This window comes from Ranitomeya imitator, chromosome 2 (genome assembly GCF_032444005.1).
Source record: "Ranitomeya imitator isolate aRanImi1 chromosome 2, aRanImi1.pri, whole genome shotgun sequence".
Lineage (NCBI taxonomy): Eukaryota > Metazoa > Chordata > Amphibia > Anura > Dendrobatidae > Ranitomeya > Ranitomeya imitator.
Window position 1 is genome coordinate 588,992,319 of NC_091283.1, and position 23,539 is coordinate 589,015,857.

General features: G+C 44.0%; 1 protein-coding gene across 1 annotated transcript; it reads left to right on the top strand.

Moving 5' to 3' along the window:
• Nucleotides 1–1,310: 1,310 nt before the first annotated feature.
• On the top strand, nt 1,311–23,272 carry SRSF6 (serine and arginine rich splicing factor 6). Its single transcript, XM_069752312.1, has 6 exons — nt 1,311–1,901; nt 12,347–12,495; nt 16,383–16,495; nt 20,372–20,574; nt 20,676–20,960; nt 22,054–23,272. Exons 1-6 carry the CDS (start codon nt 1,795–1,797, stop codon nt 22,760–22,762), a joined length of 1,566 nt encoding a protein of 521 aa, XP_069608413.1. The 5' UTR covers nt 1,311–1,794; the 3' UTR covers nt 22,763–23,272.
• Nucleotides 23,273–23,539: the final 267 nt, after the last annotated feature.

The following is a 23,539-nucleotide window of genomic DNA, read 5'->3' on the forward strand; positions in this document are numbered from 1 at the left end:
TCAGAGCAACCCGGGAGTGCGGCCGATCGCTCTGACGTACTATCCCGTCTCTGGGACTTAAGTCCCAGGTCACCTTGACGGGATAGTACGTCAAATGGGATTAAGGGGTTAATTGGACTGCATCGGATAGGGAATATACTGTTGGATTATTATTTTTTATTTTTTGCAGGTGATCGATGGCTTTGGGGAATTAGGTGTGGTTGTAAGTATGGTGAAATTAAGAATGTTAAAATACTTTATGGCTTTTTTTTTTTTACTCTTTCACTACTATAGGATTAGTAATGGAGAGGTGTCTTAGACACCTCTCCATTACTAACCAGGCTTGATGTCACCTTACAATACAAAGGTGACATTAACCCCCTATGCCACTGCTACAGAGCAGTGGGAAGAGAAAAGCTAAGTGCCGGAATTGGCGCATCTTACATATGCGCCATTTCTGGGACAGCTGGGTGCTGGTATTTGTAACCGGCGGGCAATATCCATGGCCCCTCTCTAGGCTAAATATACAGCTGTGAGCTGAGATTCATAGCCTGAGAAGCTCCAAGGGAATTACCCCCTTCCCAAGCCATAAACATCGGCCCCCGGCTTTCCCACTCTGAACTTGAAAAATGCGCAGGAGCCCATGCAATTATTTTTTTTAATTAAACAGATACTGTGTTTAAGGCCGGGGTCAACTCGCACCTCAATACCGGGCACTGCCGCCAGCACTCGGGACTGGAGTGTGCGGCTGCATCTATTTCTATGTAGCTGAACGCTCCGGTCCGAGTGCCGGGTATTGAGGTGTGAGACTCGTGCGAGTTTCTCGTGAAGTGTGACCCCGGCCTAACACAGATTTGTTCCTATATTTAGATGTATCTATAGATATATGTATCGATCTCATTCCTTCTATCTCCTATCCATAGATACAGGATAGAAGAAATGAGATAGATCTAGCGATCCCATATCTATCCATCTGTGTGTAATGGAGTGCGGGTTGGACAAATGTTAAAGAGCAGGTTGGACCAGAAATGACACCACAATTCTTTTCTTTTTGTTCAATAATATATCTTTTATTTAGCATCCAAAAACGCATACAAATCTGAATGATAAACAAAAACTAAACACATCAAATCCACACCTGCGTTTGATGGCAAGAGAGGAAGAAGCTGCACAGAAAATTCCACAGGCAAATCCGCAATGTGTGCACATAGCCTAACCCGTCACCACTCCTGGCTCTGGATTACAAATACGGCTAAATACTGACCGTGTGAACGTGGCCTTAGCATGGTTTGCTTGCACAATTTATGAGGACGCCCATGAGGCAATACTCCACTATCCCAGCGCCCAGAACGACCGTGGCATTGCGGTGGCACATATGTGCTCATGTAGAGTGGCTGGCGGCCGCACACCTCAGGGCTAGGCTGCTGTCCGTTTTTATGTTTTGCGGATCATTCCTGCACAGAAATGGAGCTGCGCTGTGGATGATATATCTCTCAGCGGAGAGGAAGCCGCAGATAGAGAAGAGTCTGCACCGAGTCTGTAGAAGGAGGGCCGCCATGCTGGGTTATACCTAGACCAACCTGCACCGCACGATGTGACACCATGCTGCACGCCACGGCGCAAGAAGAACCAACACACACGTGCTCCGTCCCCAGATAGAAGAATCACTCCGCCTCAGGCTACTGCTAAACGGCGCATGCGCTACACTGTTGCGCGCTCTCACCACGCCCACACAGTTTATAAAGGATTCCCGTTTGTCTTTGTCACGTCACTCTGCTGCGGAGAGCTGAGGCCGCCATTTTCTACACAAGAGCCATGCCGCGTGTTTACGTCGGAAGACTCGGTTATCATGTCCGGGAGAAGGACATACAGAGGTTTTTCGGAGGCTACGGGAAACTCATGGAGGTGGACTTGAAGAACGGGTAAGGGCGGGCGCGCTGCCGCACAGGCCCAGTGTTCGCAGCCAGGCTTCGGGCCTGTGTGATGAGATGTAATGGTGCTGCCCGCTGCGGGGAGGAGGGGGTCACTTACCGGAGAACAAAGTGCACGGGCGCCATTTTCCGTCTGTGGGGAGGTGGCGGGGCGACGGGTGCGGGGCAGTGCTGCGGTAACGGGTATGTGGGGCTGTGACGTCATAGGCGGGAACGGGAGGTCACCGCGGGAGCCCCGTGGGTCGCACAATGACCCACAAAGGAGGCGGGAAAATCACCAGTGCATTAGATTTAGCAGTCTCCACATTTTTGGGCCCTTTTTTTTCCCCACACGCTTGTAGTTGGGGCTAAGTGTGATTGTTGTGGCTGGCTGTTCACCTCCTGTGTCCCCTGTGCTGTGTATTGCTGGCTGCAGAGGGAGTCATCTGAGAATCCCTCAGTGAGCTGCCAGGAAGCTCTGATTAGGAGCTGGAACTGCTGATTTCTGGCCACAGACCATATCACAATAGTGCCTGTAAAGGCAAATGGAGCACTGTTTGTAATGAAACCAAATGGCCAAAATGATTTTTAGTCCCAAATGTATTTAAAGGGAACTTAATACCTTGTTTTTAGCTAGTAATCTGGCCCCTGAGGGGTGGTAGTGAAGCAAAGTGCATCATTAACGTGTTTTTGTTAAAGCAAAGCTCCAAGTATTGTTTATAAAAACACTTTATACCGTTAGGGGATTCCATCACATCCCTTTTCTTCCAGCTGTGTGGTGACTTTATCTTCATTCAGTGTGGTTTTGAAACCAAGCACACCTTACGTAGGAAATCCCGCACGTGCGCACTGCCCATCCGCTCCCTGGACATGATCACTGACCGTGTACAGCCCCAGCTTCATAGCTGTGCGCCAAAGCCGCTCGGTGCCAGTGGCTATAGGACGCGTGTGCGCCGCTGTGTCCCCTCCACTCTTCGCCCTGGAGCATGCACACATCTGATATGAGGCTGGCGCTGCATGCCCAGGGAGCAGATGCAGTGCACATTTGCAGGATTTCCTACGTGGGTGACGCCGGGCCAATCGCAGCAATCAATCGCTATCCTGTGGGCGTACATAATTTCAAAACCACACTGATCCATGACTGAAAACACAAAACCGCCACCCCTGTGAGTTTAGTTTTCACACCAGTAAAGTGGATTTTATTTAATAGTTTTGGGAATATCAACAATTGGATGTATGTAAATAACATAATCGGTTCATGCAGCTTTACATGAACACCCGATCCTTACACTATGGTCAAAACAATGAAAGCAATTGTTACCATCCACCTCTGGTGTCTCCCCTATTTCCTCCATAGACTGTAATCTTGCGAGCAGGGCCCTCACTCCTCTTGGTATGTTTGTGATTATTATTCTGTAATGTCTTTTATTGTCTGTACAAGTCCCCCCTAAATGTAAAGTGCTGCGGAATGTTGGCACTATAGAAATAAAATTATTTCTGTGCTGAGATAATGTTGTAAATGTGCCCCTGCTGTGTACTGTGTAATGGCTGTCTGATCATACCACAGCTCCTGGGCAGGGGAGGAAGCAAAAAAAGTATACATACAAGAAAGGGCAGGATCGCAAATAATTCTTTGATGTAAAACATGCTTTAAAAACATGCAGGGAAATGCTTTAATCTCACAAAGAATCAGCTGTGATCCCCTGCTTTCCATTCTGTATACTCTTTTGCCCATATGATCAGACATGTTTCAGCATGGTCAGACAGAGCCAGTACATGGCAGGTGGCACATCTATAAAGATTCTAAGCACATGAACTTTTTTTTTTTAACCCTCCATTTCTGGAAATTATTCCAAGATGTGTTGATTAAAATCAACTTTAAGATTAAATTTGGAAAATTTAAGCTAGAAACAAAATACAGCCGTGAAATCACATTTTTTTAATGTTTGCTGATTTCCATGGTAACGGTTGCAGACAATTTGAATGTATCAGAACCCTGGATGTGGTGGGAGGAGGGGTCAAACTGGCACAGTTGCCCATGGCAACCAGTGTCTGGCCCATTTGGGAAGGATCTGGGTGCTCCAGACTGTTTCTTTAAAGCAGTTTTAGTAAATTGCTGGAGGTGCATTTTGTCGTCTTCTATGCTTTAGAAGAAAAATGTCTATTTAGTTCTAGTGTCATGGACCCAGAGTCCTGCATTGCTAAAGAGCTTTACATTCACATCACTTTCTTGCAATCAGAATAGCAGACAAAATTGGTGCCCAAAACAGATCTGTTGACTGATCCAAATAAAGCGGAAAAGCCCCATTGATAACTATGGATCAGTCAGTCTGTCTTCAGTTATGTCAGTTTTTACAAGTACTGAAAAAGCACAGCATGCAGAAATCATTTCCAAACTGCTGACACTAACAATCAGTGTGGTCCTTTTCCCATCAGTTACAGTATGTAATTACGTATCTGTTCTTCAATTCCATTTGTCAGTCCAAATGGAACAGAGCTGGAATGTTTGAACAGTGATGTGAATGGAGCCCTGGGTTGGTCACACGTTTGTCGTCGGGCGTGCTGATTAAAAATGTATGCAAATATACGCCGTACATCAACTATAGTCTGCCTAAATTTCGACATGGCTTTATTGTATGTAATATGGCCATCTATATAGGCATAAATTAAAGTTCTGGTATAAAATAACAAAACATTGGTATGTGCTTATGTATTCACCCATTTTGCCCCTAAAAATTTCTGCTACAAGCAATTACTTTCATAAGTCACTCTTGGTGAAAAGAAGTCCATCTGTTTGCAATCAAGGCCACGTTTGCATTTTCAATGTTCGTAAGCCAAAACCAGGAGTAGAACAATTGAAGAAAAGTGTAGTAGAAACAAGTGTACCACTTATGCATTTTTCACCCATTCCTGGTTTTGGCTTACAGATACAGATGTGAACGTGGTTTATCACATACTGTCAGTATATACACACCTTTAAGAAAAGGCCACAGAGGCTGCAACACCATTAAGCAAGATGCACCACTAAACAAACACAAGGCTAGAGATGAGTGAATATCGTCGGCTCCATCCTTATTTGGCAAGTTATAGCGCTTACCGAAGAAGCTGCATCGGGAACCCGGCTACCAGGAGCGCTCCTGATGATCCGCTGTTTGGCGTTGCAGCTGTGTGACAGTCCCAACACATGCATGGAAAACCTGTCGGTTGGGCTTTCCATGCATGTGTTGGGACTGTCACAGCTGTGACACATGAAGCTGCGGGGCCGAACAGCTGATCATCAGGAGTGCTCCAGGTAGCTGGGTTCCTGATGCAGCTTCTTCGGTAAGCGCTATAGCTTGCCAAATAAGGAGGGAGCCGATGATGTTCCCTCATCTCTGCATGAGACCCAAGGACATCTCCAAAGAAGTCATGGACAAAGTTGTTGAGAAGTAAGTCAGGGTTGAGTTATAAACAAAGGAAAAAACAATCTCTGATCCGTGGGAGCACCATTAAATCAATTATCCTCATATGGAAATAGAGACCAAAGGTAACTGAAGGAGCTGCAGAGTTCCCAAGCGGAGATTGTAGCATCAATCAATATGACCACAAGATGCTATACACACCATAGATTAGGCAGAAAGTAATTAGACACAACTATTGTAAGTCTTGTTTTGAGTTTGCCAAAAGACATATGGGAGACTCCTCAAATGTATGGAGGAAGATGCTGTGGTCAGATGAGACAAAAATTGATCGTTTTGACTATCAAGGCAAACACTGTCTGGTGCCAAACCAACACAGCTCATCACCCCTAGAATACCATACCCACAGTGAAACGTGGTGGCAGCATCATGTTATGGGGATGGTTTTTGGCATCAGGGACAGGGAAAATGGTCTAGTCGACGGGGAAGATAGATGTTGCTAAATAAAGGGATATTCTTGCTCAAAACCTGTTTCAGTGTTTTGCGACTGAACAAGGCTCTCATAGAGGTGTATTGAAAAGTGACCCTATGACACGTGCCAGCAGGTCACTTTTTGTCGTAGATGGACCAGAGTGACGTTAAAAAACAATGAATGGGATGACAGGTGAGTAATGAGATGGGGTATTTACAGTAAAGCACCACTGCAGCAGTGCAATAAAAAAAAATGCTGTAGTGGTGTTATAAAGAGCAAAAAGAGGTCTGGTCTTTAAAAAAAACAAAAACTTTTTTTTTAAATATTTTTTTTTTACTTTTGTCATGCTTCAATAGCCTGGGAGGCTAGAAGCTGGCACAACTCGATTGGCTCTACTACATAGGAGCGAAGCTCAGATCGCTCCTATGTTGCAGAATTACAGGCTTACTATGATCGCCGACCACAGGGTGGCGCTCATAGCAATCCAGCATTAACAACCATAGAGGTCTCTGGTTGTTATGACGACGCATTGCTGACCCCTGATCATGTGATGGGGTCAGCGATGTGCTTATTTCCGTCCTGATGGCCGGAAGCGCTAGTTAAATGCCACTGTCAGCGTTTGACAGCGGCCTTTAACTAGTTAATAGCAGCGGGTGGATCGCAATTTCACCCGCCGCTATTTCGGGCACATGTCAGCTCTACAAAACAGCTGATATGTCCCAGCTTTGATGTGGGCTCACTGCCGGAGCCCGCATTAAAGCAGGGGATCTGACATCTGACGTACTATCCCATCCGACGTCAGAAAGGGGTTAATATGGAGCATCTTATGAGGCCATCATTAACCTTATGGGGCCCATCATGAACCTACGGATATCTCAATTTTATTGGTATCTTTATTTTTGAAATTTACCAGTAGCTGCTGCATTTCCCACCCTAGGCTTATACTCGAGTCAATAAGTTTTCCCAGTTTTTTTTTTTGTGGCAAAATTAGGGGTCTCTGCTTATACTCTAGTATATATGGTATGTTAACCCCTTCCTGACCTTTTACGCACCGTATGCGTCATGAAAACCTGTGCCATTCTGACCTGTGACGCAGAATTTGCGTCATGGCCGGATTGGGCTCCTGCAGGCCGGGTGATAGGGTAAACTGTAATTTCACCCGGCCTGAAGGGACAGGGGGAGTTGTACTTTAGCCCAGGGGGGGTGGCTTCACCCCCCGTGGCTACGATCGCCCTGATTGGCTGTTGAAAGTGACGTTTCACTTTCAATCAGAGCGATAGTAATATTTCACCAATGAAAATTGGTGAAATATTGCAATCCAGCCATGGCCGATGCTGCAATAGCATCAGCCATGGCTGGAGATCGTGACCTGACCCTCCCACCGCCACCGATCTCCTCCCCTCCGGTCCTCCGTCCTGTATCTACTGTCCCCCGCTCCCCTCCGTTCTCCTGTCCGCTCAAACTTACCAACCTGGGTCCCTCTAGGTGTCCGTCCGTATGTTCGATGGGAGCCGCCATCTTCCAAAATGGTGGGCGCATACGCAATGAGCCCGCCGAATCGGCCGGCAGACTCATTACAGGTACATTTTGATTGTGTGTGATAGCTTCTATCACAGCGATCAAAATAATAAATAAACCCCCTCCCCTTATCACCCCCATGGATAAAGACAATAATAAAATAAAGAAATTTTTTTTTTCTTTGCCTCACTAGGGTTGGTTCACACTGCGTCTAAGCAGTCTGTTAGACGGACTACGTTACACCGCAGCATAAACGCGGTGTAACGTAGTCAGTTACGGCCGCCATTGACAGCAATGTCGGACGCGTCACTAGCGCACGCCCACAATGGACGTGCGCTAGGGATGTGCCGTCATTGAGTGACGGACCCGGAGACGTGGGCTGCAGCGTTTCCGGGTCCGTCACTGCTAGCGCAGATAGAGCTAGCAGATGCTCTATCTTCGCTAGCGCGATGCAAATGTCGGCCCTTGCGCTAGCAGCAGCCCGTTAGCGTATGTGCTGAACGGGCTGCTGCTAGCGCAGTGTGAACCTGGCCTTAGGGTTAGGGTTACGGCTAGAATTCGGGTTAGAACTAGGGTTAGAATTAGGCTATGTGCACACGGTGTGGATTTGGCTGCGGATCCGCAGCGGATTGGCCGCTGCGGATTTGTAGCAGTTTTCCATCAGGTTTACAGTACCATGTAAACCAATGGAAAACCAAATCCACTGTGCCCATGGTGCGGAAAATACAGCGCGGAAACGCTGTGTTGTATTTTCCGCAGCATGTCAATTCTTTGTGCGGATTCCGCAGCATTTTACACCTGTTCCTCAATAGGAATCCGCAGGTGAAATCCGCACAAACACTGGAAATCCGTGGTAAATCCGCAGATAAAATGCAGTGCCTTTTACCTGCGGATTTTTCAAAAATGGTGCAGAAAAATCTCACACGAATCCGCAACGTGGGCACATAGCCTTAGGGTTAGGGTTGGAATTAGGGCTAGGGTTGGAAATAGGGTTAAGATTAGGCTGTGGTTAGGGTTATGGTTGGGGTTGGGATTAGGGTTAGGGGTGTGTTGGGGTTAGGGTTGTGGTTAGGGGTGTGTTGGGGTTAGGGTGGTGATTAGGGTTATAGCTAGAGTTGGGATTAGGGTTAGGGGTGTGTTGGAGTTAGAATTGAGGGGTTTCCACTGTTACGGCTCATCAGGGGTCTCCAAACGCCACCATTGATTCCAGTCAATCTTGCATTCAAAAAGTCAAATGGTGCTCCCTCCCTTCCAAGCCCTGACGTGCTTCCAAACAGTGGTTTACCCCCCACATATGGGGTACCAGCATATTCAGGACAAACTGGGCAACAATTATTGGGGTCCAATTTCTCCTGTTACCCTTTTGAAAATAAAAAATTGCTTGCTAAAACATCATTTTTGAGGAAAGAAACATGATTTTTTATTTTCATGGCTCTGCGTTGTAAACTTCTGTGAAGCACTTGGGGGTTCAAAGTGCTCACCACATATCTAGATAAGTTCCTTGGGGGGGTCTAGTTTCCAAAGTGGGGTCATTTGTGGGGGGTTTCTACTGTTTAGGCACATCAGGGGCTCTGTAAACGCAACGTGACGCCCGCAGACCCATTCCATCAAAGTCTGCATTTCAAAAGTCACTACTTCCCTTCTGAGCCCCGACGTGTGCCCAAACAGTGGTTCCCCCCCCCCACATATCAGCGTACTCAGGACAAACTGGACAACAATTTTCGGGTCCAATTTCTCCTGTTACTCTTGTGAAAATAAAAAATTGTGGGCTACAAAATAATTTTTGAGGAAAGAAAAATGATTTTTTATTTTCACGGCTCTGCGTTATAAACTTCTGTGAAGCACTTGGGGGTTTTAAAGTGGTCACCACACATCTAGATTAGTTCCTTGGGGAGTCTAGTTTCCAAAATGGGGTCACATGTGGGGGAGCTCCAATGTTTAGGCACACAGGGGCTCTGCAAACGCGACATGGTGTCCGCTAATGATTGGAGCTAATTTTTCATTCAAAAGTCAAATGGCACTCCTTCCCTTCCGAGCCTTGCCGTGTGCCCAAACATTGGTTTGTGACCACATGAGGTATCTGTGTACTCAGGAGAAATTGCCCAACACATTTTAGGATCCATTTTATCCTGTTACCCATGTGAAAATGAAAAAATTGAGGCTAAAAAATTTTTTTTGTTAAAAAAAAAAGTACTTTTTCATTTTTACGGATCAATTTGTGAAGCACCTGGGGGTTCAACGTGCTCACTATGCATCTAGATAAGCTCCTTGGGGGGGGGTCTAGTTTCCAAAATAGGGTCACTTGTGGGGGAGCTCCAATGTTTAGGCACACAGGGGCTCTCCAAACACGACATGGTGTCGGCTAAAGATTGGAGCCAATTTTTCATTGAAAGTCAAATGGCGCTCCTTCCTTTCCGAGCCCTGTCGTGCGCCCAAACAGTGGTTCTCCCCCACATATGGGGTATCGATGTACTCAGGACAAATTGTACAATAACTTTTGGTGTCCAGTTTCTTTTTACCCTTGGGAAAATAAAAAAATTGTTGCTAATACATCATTTTTGTGACTAAAAAGTTAAATGTTAATTTTTTCCTTCCATGTTGCTTCTGCTGCTGTGAAGCACCTGAAGGGTTATTAAACACTCTTGAATGTGGTTTTGAGCACCTTGAGGGGTGCAGTTTTTAGAATGGTGTCAATTTTGGGTATTTTCAGCCATATAGACCCCTCAAACTGACTTCAAATGTGTGGTGGTCCCTAAAAAAAAAAATGGTTTTGCAAATTTTGCTGTAAAAATGAGAAATGGCTGGTTAAATTTTAACCCTTATAACTTCCTAGCAAAAAAAAATTTGGTTTCAAAATTGTGCTGATGTAAAGTAGACATGTAGGTAATGTTATTTATTAACTATTTTGTCACATAACTCTCTCGTTTAACAGAATAAAAATTCAAAATTTGAAAATTGCGAAATTTTCAAAATTTTAGCCAAATTTCCATTTTTTTTTCACAAATAAACGCAAAAATTATCGACCTAAATTTACCACTAACATGAAGCCCAATATGTCACTAAAAAACAATCTCGGAACCGCTAGGATTCGTTGAAACGTTCCTGAGTTATTACCTCATAAAGGGACACTGGTCAGAATTACAAAAAACGGCCAGGTCTTTAAGGTCAAAATAGGCTGGGTCATGAAGGGGTTAAAGCAAAACAGGCCTCAAAAAATAAGTTTAAATCACCCCCCTTTTGCCCCCATTTCAAAATAAAACCATAAAAAACAAATATTCACATATTTGATATCGCCGCGTTCAGAATCTATCAATAAAAGAGTAATCTGATCGCTAAACGGTGTAGCGAGAAAATTTTTTTGAAACTCCAGAATTAGGTTTTTTTTCCACGACAGGCGATAAAAAGATTATCTGCACAAATGTGGTATCATTAAAAACGTCAGCTCGGCACGCAAAAAATAAGCCCTCACCCAATCCGAGATCACAAAAAAATGGAGACACTACGGGTTTCGGAAAATGGCGCAATTTTGGAATTGATTATGCACGTGTCTCCACTCCCATAGGCGTGGAGCGCATATTCATTACTTCAATGAGTGGTATCACTGACCGCTCAGCACAGGAAGGAGGACAGGAAGAGATCCCGGCAACTGATATGCAGCGATGACACCAAGGGGGTGAGTATGATGTCTTCTGATCCCTCCTTCCCTGCCAGCAATGATTCGTGTATAAGGCCTCTTTCACCCTTGCGGCGTTTTGGGCAAAATTGAGCAAATTTGCTCACAGGATGCATTTTTTGCCCATAAACTTGTATTAGCGACGGATTGCCACACGTCTCATCCGTCGTGCGACGGATCTGTCGTGTTTTGGCGGACCGTCGTCACAAAGAAAAAGTTCAATGTAACTTTTTTTGTGCATTGCGTCCGCCATTTTCGACCACGCATGCGCGGCCGAAACTTCGCCCCCTCCTCCCTGGACTGCAGAATGGGGAGCAGATGCGTTGAAAAACTGCATCCCCTGCCCACGTTGTGCACAAAATTCACAACTTGCGTCGGCCCGACGCATTACGATGGACCCGTACCGACAGAAGTGTGAAAGAGGCCTAAGCTGAGAGGGGCGTTTTCAGCACAAAAAATGTGCTGAAAATCTCGGCTTAAGGCCCCTTCACATTAAGCGACGCTGCAGCGATACCGACAACGATCCGGATCGCTGCAGCGTCGCTGTTTGGTCGCTGGAGAGCTGTCACACAGACCGCTCTCCAGCGACCAACGATGCCGGTAACCAGGGTAAACATCGGGTAACTAAGCGCAGGGCCGCGCTTAGTAACCCGATGTTTACCCTGGTTACCATGCTAAAAGTAAAAAAAAACAAACACTACATACTTACCTACAGCCGTCTGTCCTCCAGCGCTGCGCTCTGCTTCTCTGCTCTCCTCCTGTACTGTCTGTGAGCCGGAAAGCAGAGCGGTGACGTCACCGCTCTGCTTTCCGGCTCACAGCCAGTACAGGAGGAGTGCAGAGCGCAGCGCTGGAGGACAGACAGCTGTAGGTAAGTATCTAGTGTTTGTTTTTTTTTTACTTTTAGCATGGTAACCAGGGTAAACATCGGGTTACTAAGCGCGGCCCTGCGCTTAGTTACCCGATGTTTACCCTGGTTACCAGTGAAGACATCGCTGGATCGGTGTCACACACGCCGATCCAGCGATGTCCACGGGAGATCCAGCGACGAAATAAAGTTCTGGACTTTATTCAGCGACCAACGATCTCCCAGCAGGGGCCTGATCGTTGGTCGCTGTCACACATAACGATTTCATTAACGATATCGTTGCTACGTCACAAATAGCAACGATATCGTTAACAATATCGTTATGTGTGAAGGTACCTTTATACACAAGTATATATGATAATCTATATAATTGGATTAGACCAATGTGTCTGAAAGATAAATATCACTGGCTCAAGATGAATACATGTCTCTGCATCTAGATCCTGAAGTGCTGATTTAGTTCTCCTTTTCTTTTGTGTATTTGCAGAATATGTACTGTGCAGTCTGTAATATATTTTGTCATTTCAGATATGGTTTTGTAGAGTTTGAAGATTCACGCGACGCTGATGATGCTGTATATGAACTGAATGGGAAAGACCTTTGTGGAGAGCGTGTGCTAGTTGAGCATGCCCGAGGTCCACGTCGGGACAGAGATACATTCAGCTTTGGAAGTCGCAGTAAGCATTGCATTTTTTGATAGCAGCTCTTTGGTGGGACAGTCTTAGGGAAAGTTTATTGGCAATCTTTGCTGTATAGTGTAGCACAGTAAGTCCAGGTCTAAAGTTGATTTTTTTTTTTTTTGCCTTAGACACGTGCAAATAAAGCAACAGATCTTTAAGGCACTTTCTGGACCTTTGCTCCTCTTCCAATCTACCAACCTCTGTTTGTTAGGAATCTCTCTGCTTTTCCTCCAGTGAAGCGTCTAATTGATGGCCACTCCATTAGGCTGTTTATTAATATATATTGCACGGTGTAGTCTAGTACGATGCAGTAACCTGTAGCCTACTGTAGTGCCGCTTTATTGGATTCCATATTAAAGCAGTGGCAGATTAGAAAATTAACTCCTAGCGTGGAGGTTGGTAAATGCAGGATATAAAACCCAGATTCTGCCTGTAATTTTGCTATGAAATGTATTGCTTTTTTTTATCTATTCAGACAAGACAGTGGAATATAATTGGTAGCATCTGGGAAACACATGTAAATGAACATAAATGATGGCGTAAGATGTTTTTTAGACTTCATTATTCCAGTAGATTGGTCTCAGTCTTTAATCTGGAAGCATCTGCTCTTCCACAGCTATCAAGCAGGTTTGAGCAGTTGCTTTGAGATTCTTTGCTTTTGATAGTTAGAATCAACTTAAAATCGAACAAGAATTTACCAGTCATAGCTTTCCTGTACACTACTGCTTAATGTTACAGGAAAATCGCCTTTTCTGTTGATCAACTGAGGGGTCTTGCACTTGAGTAAAAATGTTTAAGGGCTTTGTCCAGGAAAAGTAAAAATAAAATCCGTAATAAATTCATAAATAACTTTATTTACCAACACATGTTTGCTTTATCTAGTGGCAAGTCTAGGTTCACACTAGAGTATTGTGTTCTGTGTTTGTTGCGTATGGCAAACATATTCATCCTCTCTAATATAAACTGTACCAGATGGGCCCCATTCACTATAATGGGTCTGTTTAGTTTCATTTTGGAAGACCTATATTTTAGAAAAATGTTACACTTTTTCTTCCCACAAGAATGCAAATGTGACCCTTACCTTATCCACATATGTAAAGTAGAATGTCTGCTGTGATTGTGTGCTATAATGTAAATGGGGCAGGTTGTGTGCTGCTAGACTAGTTGAGCGAATTTAAAAAAAAAAAAAAAAAACATTCCGATTATGATCGGCGGTGAATATTGTTTTTGCAATATTTGCTGATCGTCATTTGAGTCAATGGGGTAGAAATCAACGAATATGTTCAGAACCGATCATCAAAAATAAATTTTGCACGAATATGGCAAATTTGGATACGGCGATCTTTTCTGAACATATTCGCTCAGCTAAAGACCTACACAGACAGGGATTAATACTCGGGGCACAGACCACTGTTGTAAAATCTCCTTGTGTTCCATGATCAGCTCTGATGCTGCAGCCTTGTTCTGTGCCTCTTGAATCCTTAAGGTACCTTCACACTAAGCGACGCTGCAGCGATACCGACAACGATGTCGATCGCTGCAGCGTCGCTGTTTGGTCGCTGGAGAGCTGTCACACAGACAGTTCTCCAGCGACCAACGATGCCGGTAACCAGGGTAAACATCGGGTTACTAAGCGCAGGGCCGCGCTTAGTAACCCGATGTTTACCCTGGTTACCAGCGTAAAAGTAAAAAAAAACACACTACATACTTGCCTTCGCTGTCTGTCCCCGGCGCTGTGCTTTCCTGCACTGACTGTGAGCACAGCGGCCGGAAAGCAGAGCGGTGATGTCACCGCTGTGCTTTCCGGCTGGCCGGCGCTCACAACCAGTACAGAGAAGCAGAGCGCCGGGGACAGACATCGAAGGTAAGTATGTAGTGTTTTTTTGTTTTTTTTTACTTTTACGCTGGTAACCAGGGTAAACATCGGGTTACTAAGCGCGGCCCTGCGCTTAGTAACCCGATGTTTACCCTGGTTACCAGCGAAGACATCGCTGAATCGGCGTCACACAAGCCGATTCAGCGATGTCTGCAGGGAGTCCAGCGACGAAATAAAGTGCTGGACTTTCTGCAGCGACCAACGACATCACAGCAGGATCCTGATCGCTGCTGCGTGTCAAACTGAACGATATCGCTAGCCAGGACGCTGCAACGTCACGGATCGCTAGCGATATCGTTCAGTGTGAAGGTACCTTTAGTCTACTTGAAGATAACGTACATGCCCAGGTTGATCACTACCATAGTAAGTCAACAGACTTCATCATATTCTATCCAGTGGTATGTTCTTTAGCAACATATACAGAAAACTAGCAACGTTTCAGCTCACAAACCAGCCCTTTTTCAGCAGCTGGGTACAATATGCTGATGTCTGTTTACTGTGGTGGATTTGTGTAACAGTACGACTGGTGGTCAATCCATCGCATAGCCGAAAGTTAAGCTGGCCTTACACGTTAGATTGCTGTCCGCTGAGCGACCCTTCGGCCTGTTTGACTGACAGCCATCTCAGCCAACACTTCCATACGCAGGAGTGTTTGTTTGGCCAAGTGTTCCTGTGTTCTTTATGAGAAAGATGCTGGCTGACATGATGGCTGGCAGCTTCTCTGGGAGAACAATGTGATTGGTAATCCAAATTTGCACATGCCTGATCAACATCTCTACCGACCATCAGTCGGCAGGTGACCCCATACATATTACACCGTTGGTTGAACATGTCACTATCTGTGTGTTTGGGTGACATTTTTCTAATGTGTATGGAGGGCTAAGAGGTGGGTCAAATGCGGCTTATGTATTTATGGAAGGGGTTTCAGCTAGTCAGCCTGCCAGGGTTAATATACTGTGACTGCAGGTCTCAAAGTGGCATACAACCCATTCTAGTCACACTTTAAAAATGATTTTATATTTTTTTTCAGCTTGTCAGAGCAGGTATTTATGAATTTTATTAATACACTTTTCCTAGACAAACCTCTTAAATCGGCAGTTATTTTTTAGATGCTTTCTAGCCCACTCCAGTTCTGAACCCTTCAAAAATGTATGAAAGGTCTTGGAGGATCAACATGGGCAGTTAGCTTACAAATGGGTCACGTTATTTTTCTGACTCCTGTGGTGTCACTGGTAACTTAAAACCCACTGACATCACAGATGGTAATGTCACAAACATGTTGTGTAATTTGCGGTTAGTACTTTAATTCTTGTCTGGGAGGCAAATATAATGGTATTATGAATGTATTTTTTGTTAACTTGTATATTCTTAACCTTTTTGCATGTTGAATTCCAAAATCCTTTTTAACCGTCCTTGATGTTTCAATTTGAAAGAGACCAGTGGGGGCTGAGACCATTGAGGCTTAAGATGACTGCCTTTCCTGGTTGGCCTTTCCAAACATTGTGTGACCCTTGCCCTATGACCCTTTGGCTGACCTTACCGGAAGCCATGACGACAGCAGCCTATTGCCATTAGACGCAGGGTGATGGTGAGGATTAAAAGGGTTAGACAAAACCGGCTTTAATCTGGACTAGGTGCCCTCCCCCTTGCGTGTGCTTTCAAGTGCCACTTATACCTCCTGCCTTAAATAATGAAGTGACTGGCATCTCTTGTAAATACTTTGTAGAAATGCATGTAATAAGTTAAACCTTGTAATATCATTAATTCCTGTAAGATTTTGGTGCTGAGGTTGACTGAGTGCACTCGTTAAACATGCCCATTCTTAACACAGCAGAACGGAGTAACTCCTCATCCCTACTGCTAATCACTTGCCAGAATCACTGCTTTAAAAGGAGGTTTATGTAAAGAATCTCATTCTCTAGTTTTAAAGCCCTCCCAAAACACAAACCATTAGATAATAGGTTGTGCAGTTGGTATGCAGCCCTGACATTTTTTTCTATGTGTAAAGGTGGCTACAGGGGCCAAAGATCTGGCAGAGACAAATATGGTCCGCCTGTCCGCACAGAGTTCAGACTTATTGTGGAAAACCTCTCTAGTCGGTGTAGTTGGCAGGATCTCAAGGTGAGTATAGTAAATTGGGTCTTCCAATAGACTATGAAAATTATTTGTTTACAAGACTTTACCGCCTTAATGGCTGTTGAACATGTACAGCATTCTTTCACTCCGCTATCTGTATGTGCAGAGCCTGCCCTATGCAGCACAGGTGTTTGCTTTGTTGCATAGCCGGCTCCATATAGTAACTGCAATCAGAACTAGCTACAATCACATCAGTTTTACTTTTTAAATGCCTTTGTTAAATGTGACCACAGCATTCACAAAACTTCTACATGGTGTCCGGTAAAGGGAACCTGTCACCTTGGAAAAACACTAACCTGCAGATATGGTGGGGTTAGTAGTGTTGTGAAGCCGCCTAGCGCCAGCACTTAGACCCCTGCTGCCTGGAATAAATGAACTTAATTCTTCCCGGCAGCTTCCTGTTTTCAGTCACGGGGCGGCGCAGGTTGTCACTGCCCTGTTTAGAGCTGCGGCTGTAACCGTACCCTGCAGCGATCAGTGCTGGGGGTGACAGATGCCACACACACTATACTGCGAGGAATAATTTTTTGGAAGAATCGTGTTTTCACGTCATTTTTACCCCACATTGAACTCCCTCAAAAAAAAAAAAAAACCAAAATTTCACCGCTCATACAAATTTATTTTTTTTGCTCTTCAGTACATTATATGGTAAAAGAATATTGTCCTTCACGTGTCCTGCAAAAAACACGCCCTCATAAGGCTATTTTAACTAGGAAAAGAAGTTATAGCTGTTGGAATAAGGCCCAAAAAATGCATAAACTAAAGGTCACCTTGTCCTTAGAGGGAACCTGTCACCACATTTGACCTATGTAAACTATTATGGCCATAGAGGTTTTGGTGTGTCTCATCAAATGCCTTGTTGAGAATTCTTTTATCACTTTATATAAGTGACCTCTTCCAGGCTTTGAGGAAGATGCTGTTTTCAATAGGAGGAGTTACCAGTGTGATGTGTAATGGCCGCTCTCCTGATCTCACTGCAGAGCTGTGTGATTATACCTAAGGCTACGTTCAGACGCGGCAAAACGCACGCAAAAACGCTGCGTTTTGCGACGCGTGCGTCGTTGTTTGCCGAAAATCGGACGCAAGAAAAATGCAACTTGTTGCGTTTTCTTGGTCCGACGCTTGCGGCAAAAAAGACGCATTTGTCGCAAAACGCAACAAACAAAAACGCATGCGTCCCCCATGTTAAACATAGGGGCGCATGACGCGTGCATCGCCGCTGCGTCGCCCGACGCACACTAGCACAACGCTAGTCTGAACGTAGCCTAACACATCTGCAGGTTCCTCCCAGGGCTTCCATCTCACAGGGCTGCAATCTTGTTGCAATACAACAGAGCTGAGAGTGGAGCAGAAAATGTTTGCAAGAAGAGAAATTTAATTTTTCCTGTAGTTGGACTACTTTCACACATCAGGTTTTTGCAGTCATGCACAATCCGTCAAATTTTGGAAAACAAAAAAACGGATCTAGCAAAAGTCTCATAGACTTGTATTAGCGCCGGATGGCCTCATGTTTCATCCGTAGTTTTTTTTTTTTGCCGGATCCATTGAAAATCCGTTTTCCGGCATCCAGAGAAAACTGACATAGGAACAGTTTTTCTGTCCGTCGAAAAAATGGACCGCGACGGATCCGGCGAAAAACTGGTGAAATGTGGGGTCAAATGATTGAATCTGGCGGCAGATTCAGTTTTTTTAAACAAATCATGCATTTTCCTTTCCGGAGTCTCTCCCTCCCTCTCCCCAGAATCCAAAATAACCGGGAGATCCACAAACTTTGATCCAGCGGAAAAAAACAAACTGATCCGTCTCGTCAGTTTTTCACAATTTCCCACAGATGTTTTTTTTTTTTTTTCCAAAATTCGCCGGTTGAGCCTGATGGCAAAAACCTGATGTGTGAAAGTAGCCTTAGTTTCTTGTCACTCTCTGGTAACTCCTTCATGTAGAAGTTCTGGTGTCAGAGCTTTCTTCCAGCCAGTGTCCTTTACAGAGCCTGGAAGAAATTTATATAAAGTGATCATTTCTCAGCAACAGGTATGGCACTTTTCACCATTCTATAGCCTAAATGCCCATACTAATAGCTTAGATAGGTCAAATGTGGTGACAGATTACTTTTAAACAATACAGTGAATAATGAAATTTTTTTTTTTTTTTTTTTTAATAAATATAAAGCAATTCAAATTGCCCACTTTTCCCACCATTACAATTAAGTGTTAGATTGGACTTTTACGGACACAACTATCAACATACGAAATTCACCAGATCTGCAAGCTCTTCACAGCAAAAAAAAATTGCAATTCTGGAAGTTTTTGGGCTGCTACTACAACACAAAAAATGCAGCAAGAGGCGATCAAAACATTGCTTGTATCCCAAAATGGTTTCAATAAAATCTGTTCAGGGTGCACAAAACAAGCCTTCACACAGAATAAACAGTGAGGGTATGTGCACACGTTGGTATTTTCTAGCAGAAGTTTCCTGACAAAAACCCGGACATTTCTGCCAGAAATCCGCATGCGTTTTTTGTGTGTTTTTAATGCGTTTTCCCCAATGCATTATATAGCAGGAAAAATCTGCAACATTATTGGACATGCTGCTTTTTTTATCGTGAAAAAACGCAAAAAAAAACCTGAACGTGTGCACATACCCTGACACACAAGCACAATCCATTGCCCATGTACCAGGCGATACGCACGGTCTCCAAACCTTTGGCCCACCGATTTTGTCTCCTGCCAGTAGTCCACGCTCCTCCAGACGACATATAACACAACTGGAGCACATGTATTCAGCAGCAACAAGCTTAAGGCACTGCAGGACTTTCCTCTGCCCTCCACAGGGCAGATAAGTCCGCGTGCGGAATGTCTTATTCTCCCTCCATGGTATCAGCCCCTTTAACAAGCAGAAGTGTTCATACTCTGCCCCCACCCTCAAAGCTAACTGCATTGGTAACTTCCTCAGGCCAAACCCATTCACCCAGGACTGCAAGTGGGACCCCCTACTATCCCCATCCACACAATTGGACTAGTAGCTGGGAGAACAATGGCTTGAGGTCCCTGAGACACTAACAAAAATAATGGAATGATTGCTTGCCTTGATTCTGGGTCTGGCCTATATGCAAAAGATCCAGCCTGTACTTCTTCCTCTGCATACTGCACTGAATGGAAACATTGATTCCTGCTAGTGATGAACGAGTGTACTCGTTGCTTGGGTTTTCCTGAGCACGCTCTGGTGGTCTCCCGAGTATTTAACTGCTCGGAGATTTAATTTTTGTTGATGCAGCTGCATGAGTTACAGCTATTAGCCAGCGTGAGTACATGTGGGGTTGCCCGGTTGTTAGGGAATCTCCACATTTATTCAAGCTGGCTAGCAGCTGTAAATCATGCAGCTGAGGCAACGAAAACTAAATCTCTGAGCAGTTACAAATACTTGGAGACCCACCTGTGTGCTTGGGAAAACCCGAGCAATGAGTACACTCGCTCATCACTAATTCCTGAGACTCAACTGACGATCAAGCGAATATCTAATAAAACACAGCAAGCAAAGCTCTAATAGAACATAACAATAAGGTTGATTTAACCGGTGCTCCATGCTGGAAAAAGATAGCATCCCTTAGAGCCACAGATTCCGCTTTACGTCCAATAGTCTTTAGGGCAAGGCCAGCTCATTACGCAGAGTTTTTTTTTTTTGTTTTTTTTTCTGCAGTTTTGGACTTGTCCAACAAAAACAAACAATCATGGCTGTTGACAGAAAAAGCCATGGCTCCTGAAAAGAAAGGGGGAAAAAACAATCTGAGAATAGCCACGTTGGGAAGGAGTGAAGGGCAGGCCGTCAGCCCCTGTAGATTTCTAACTTTCTTTCATTTCTCTGCAGGATTTTATGAGGCAAGCAGGTGAGGTTACCTATGCAGATGCGCACAAAGAGCGCAGCAATGAGGGTGTGATAGAATTTCGATCATATTCTGATATGAAGAGAGCTGTGGAAAAACTGGATGGCACTGAGATAAATGGCAGAAAAATTCGCCTAGTTGAAAGTAAAACGCGCCACAGGAGGTCCTATTCTGGAAGCCGGTCAAGGTAAATAGGTAGACATTTTGTGCAGTGTACTACAATTTATAGACTAAAGAGTATTTTCACTTAATGCTGTTGTTTTTTTTTTTTCCTCCTTTCGGGAGTAGGTCACGATCAAGGAGCAGAAGATCTCGCAGCAGGAGCAGGCGTAGCAGCCATAGCAGATCCAGAAGCCGTTCACGTTCTCCTGTCAAAAAGACTCGTTCACGTTCCCCGGCTAAGAGAAACCGGTCTCGCTCACCAGCAAAAAAGAGTCATTCCTGTTCCCCAGCGAAAAGTGGCTCCCATTCCCCTGCTAAGAAAAGTCAGTCTCGGTCTCCAGCTAAGGAAAGCTGCTCTCGTTCTCCAGTAAAACGCAGCCGTTCACATTCACCTGCTAAGAGTCAGTCAAGGTAAATTATTTTTTCAGTTTTAACCCCTTAGTGTCCGGGCCAAATTTTAAAAATCTAACCAATGTCAATTTATGTAGTAATAACTCTGGAATGCTTCAACAAATCCCAGTGATGTTGAGACAGTTTTTTCGTGGCACATTATACTTTGATGATGGTAAATTTAGGTAGATTAGATTTAGTTTTTTTTATTAAAATAAAAATCAGAAATTTGACAAATTTTAAACAAATTTCAATTTTCAAACTTTGAATGATCCCTTTAAATTCAAATAGTTATACAAAAGAACATTAATAAAGAACATTTTCCTCATGTCTGCTTTACATCAGCACCATTTGTAAAAAGTTGTTTGCTTTTTGTTAGCATTTTAGAATGTTTAAAAATGTGGCAGCAATTTTTCATGGAAATTTACAAAATTTATTTTTTTAAGGACCTATCTAGGTTTGAAGTGACTTTTAGGGGTCCTATATATATATTGGGAAACCCCCCAAAGTGATACCATTTTAAAACTGACACCCCGACATACTGAAAACTGCTGTCAGGTAGTTTAACCCTTCACTTGATTTTCAGGAATTAAAACAGTGGCATGATAAAAATGAAAGTGTATTTTTACCACCTAAATGTCGCTAACTTTAACAGGCCGCTGTAGCCTGCTCACTCTAAGGCCGCTATTTGGCCCTGAATTGCCATGGCAAACATCAGGACCACACAATCATAATCTCAGGTTGTCAGTGGGGATAAATAGGAAGCCCCCACGCAATTTTAACCATTTATATGATAGTCATTGACAGCAGTATCTAAGGGGTTAAACAGATGCGGATAGTGCCAACACTTATCGTGGCTAATGCAACAAGTTGTCAGCTATAGTGTACAGCCGACAACTACAGGATTGTCACCTGTATGGGGATGCTATTCTTATCTCGGGTCAGTTAATACGTATTGGCGGTCAAGGGTTTAAGAAAACTACGAATAGCTTTTAATGTTCATTGTATTAAATTACCGTATACAAATTTATGCTGCTGTAAATGGGGTAAAAATTTTGGTTACATAAATTAGTTTTTTTTATGCATCATTTCATGTGTCACTCTATTGTTTTAGATCCAAATCTCGATCTAGAAGTAAGGAAACGTCTCAATCTCCATCGAAGCAGAGAAAGTCCCGTTCAAGAAGCAAACCCATATCAGAACATAGATCTCGATCCCGCAGCCGCTCAAAGGGAAAACGCAAGAGGTCTCGTAGTCATTCTAAAGGAAAACGTGATAGTTCTGGCAGCCATCCCAGATCCAAACGTGAAAGGTCTAGCAGCCGCAGTAGATCAAAATGTGATCGATCTAGTAGTCGTTCTAAAAGCAAACGAGAATCTAAAGGTAGAAGAGATCAATCTAGGGAGCGATCTCGTAGTCAGTCCAAGGGAAGGAGGGACAGATCTCGTGAAAGATCACGCAGTCAGTCTAAAGGTAATAGGGAGAGATCTAGAGAAAGGTCTCAGGAGCGATCTCATAGTCTGTCAAAAGAAAACAGGGAAGATTCTAGAGAGAGGTCCAGAAGTCAGTCCAAGGGAGAACGTGACAGGTCTCGTAGTCTATCAAGAAGCAGTAGGGATCGTTCCAGGAGTCGATCAAACCCTAACCGGAAGAGAGATTCTCATAGTCGTTCTAGATCTCCTTCCCCAAGGGAAAATAATAAAGGTGATGCCAGATCCCAGTCTAAATCTCCTATCCCACCTTCACCTAGCAAGGAGGGGTCACCTTCTCCACGCCCAGCCTCTGCTGCCAGCTCCAGGTCTCGTTCCAGTTCCCCAGAGTAGGTAAGTAGATTTACTTGCCCAGCGTTAGGACTGAGCCCCACAATTTGATTCCTATAATCACCTTGTTAAATGTTTCAGTGTAGGCATGTCCTCACTTTGATACCTGCCAATGGAAGGATGTCAGCTGTAAATATATAATGGCAATAACTTCTTTTGCATGACCTTTTCTTAGTTCTAAGATCTTAGCATTAAAGGTATTTTCCCCTACAGTTTAGTACAGTGGTTTAATCTAGTAGACAGTGCTTTCAAATTACCACAATAAATTATATGTACACACATAATATGAAATGCATTGCATTTTTTTTCTTGATGGTATAAAGTATTAAACTACAACTACAGTGCTAGATGGGAGTTTTAATATTCCCATTTCAGTGTAGCTGCTGACATTGTAAATAAAGGTTTGTACTGTGTATGTGGGGCTTTACTTTTTTGGTCAATTTTTTTCATTTTGTAGAATATTTCTGTAAGTTCATTTTAGCAGAGCAAATAAAGTTTTCTTCTGCTGTGCAAGCTACGTTTCTGAAGTTCATTGTAAATAAGTGTTAATGTTTGTTTGAAGGGAAGGTGCAATAAAAAAAAAAATCAATGTTTTAACCCCTTCACGACCTTTGACGTACAAGTTTGTCAAAGGTCGTATCCCTGCCTTTGATGCAGGCTCCAACGCTGATCCCGCATCTTCCCTACACATCTGATCTGCTATGTTCCTCTAATAGCTGCGAGTGGATGAGAGATCGACTGACAGCGTCATTTAACATGTGCCAGGCTGAAGCTCATCAC

Excerpts from the sequence above, each read along its gene's own strand:
- SRSF6 (XM_069752312.1), top strand. The coding sequence starts at position 1,795 with ATGCCGCGTGTTTACGTCGGAAGACTCGGTTATCATGTCCGGGAGAAG. Across the intron at positions 1,902-12,346 it reads GAGGTGGACTTGAAGAACGG|ATATGGTTTTGTAGAGTTTG; the intron begins GTAAGGGCGGGC and ends TTGTCATTTCAG. Across the intron at positions 20,575-20,675 it reads TATTCTGGAAGCCGGTCAAG|GTCACGATCAAGGAGCAGAA; the intron begins GTAAATAGGTAG and ends TTTCGGGAGTAG.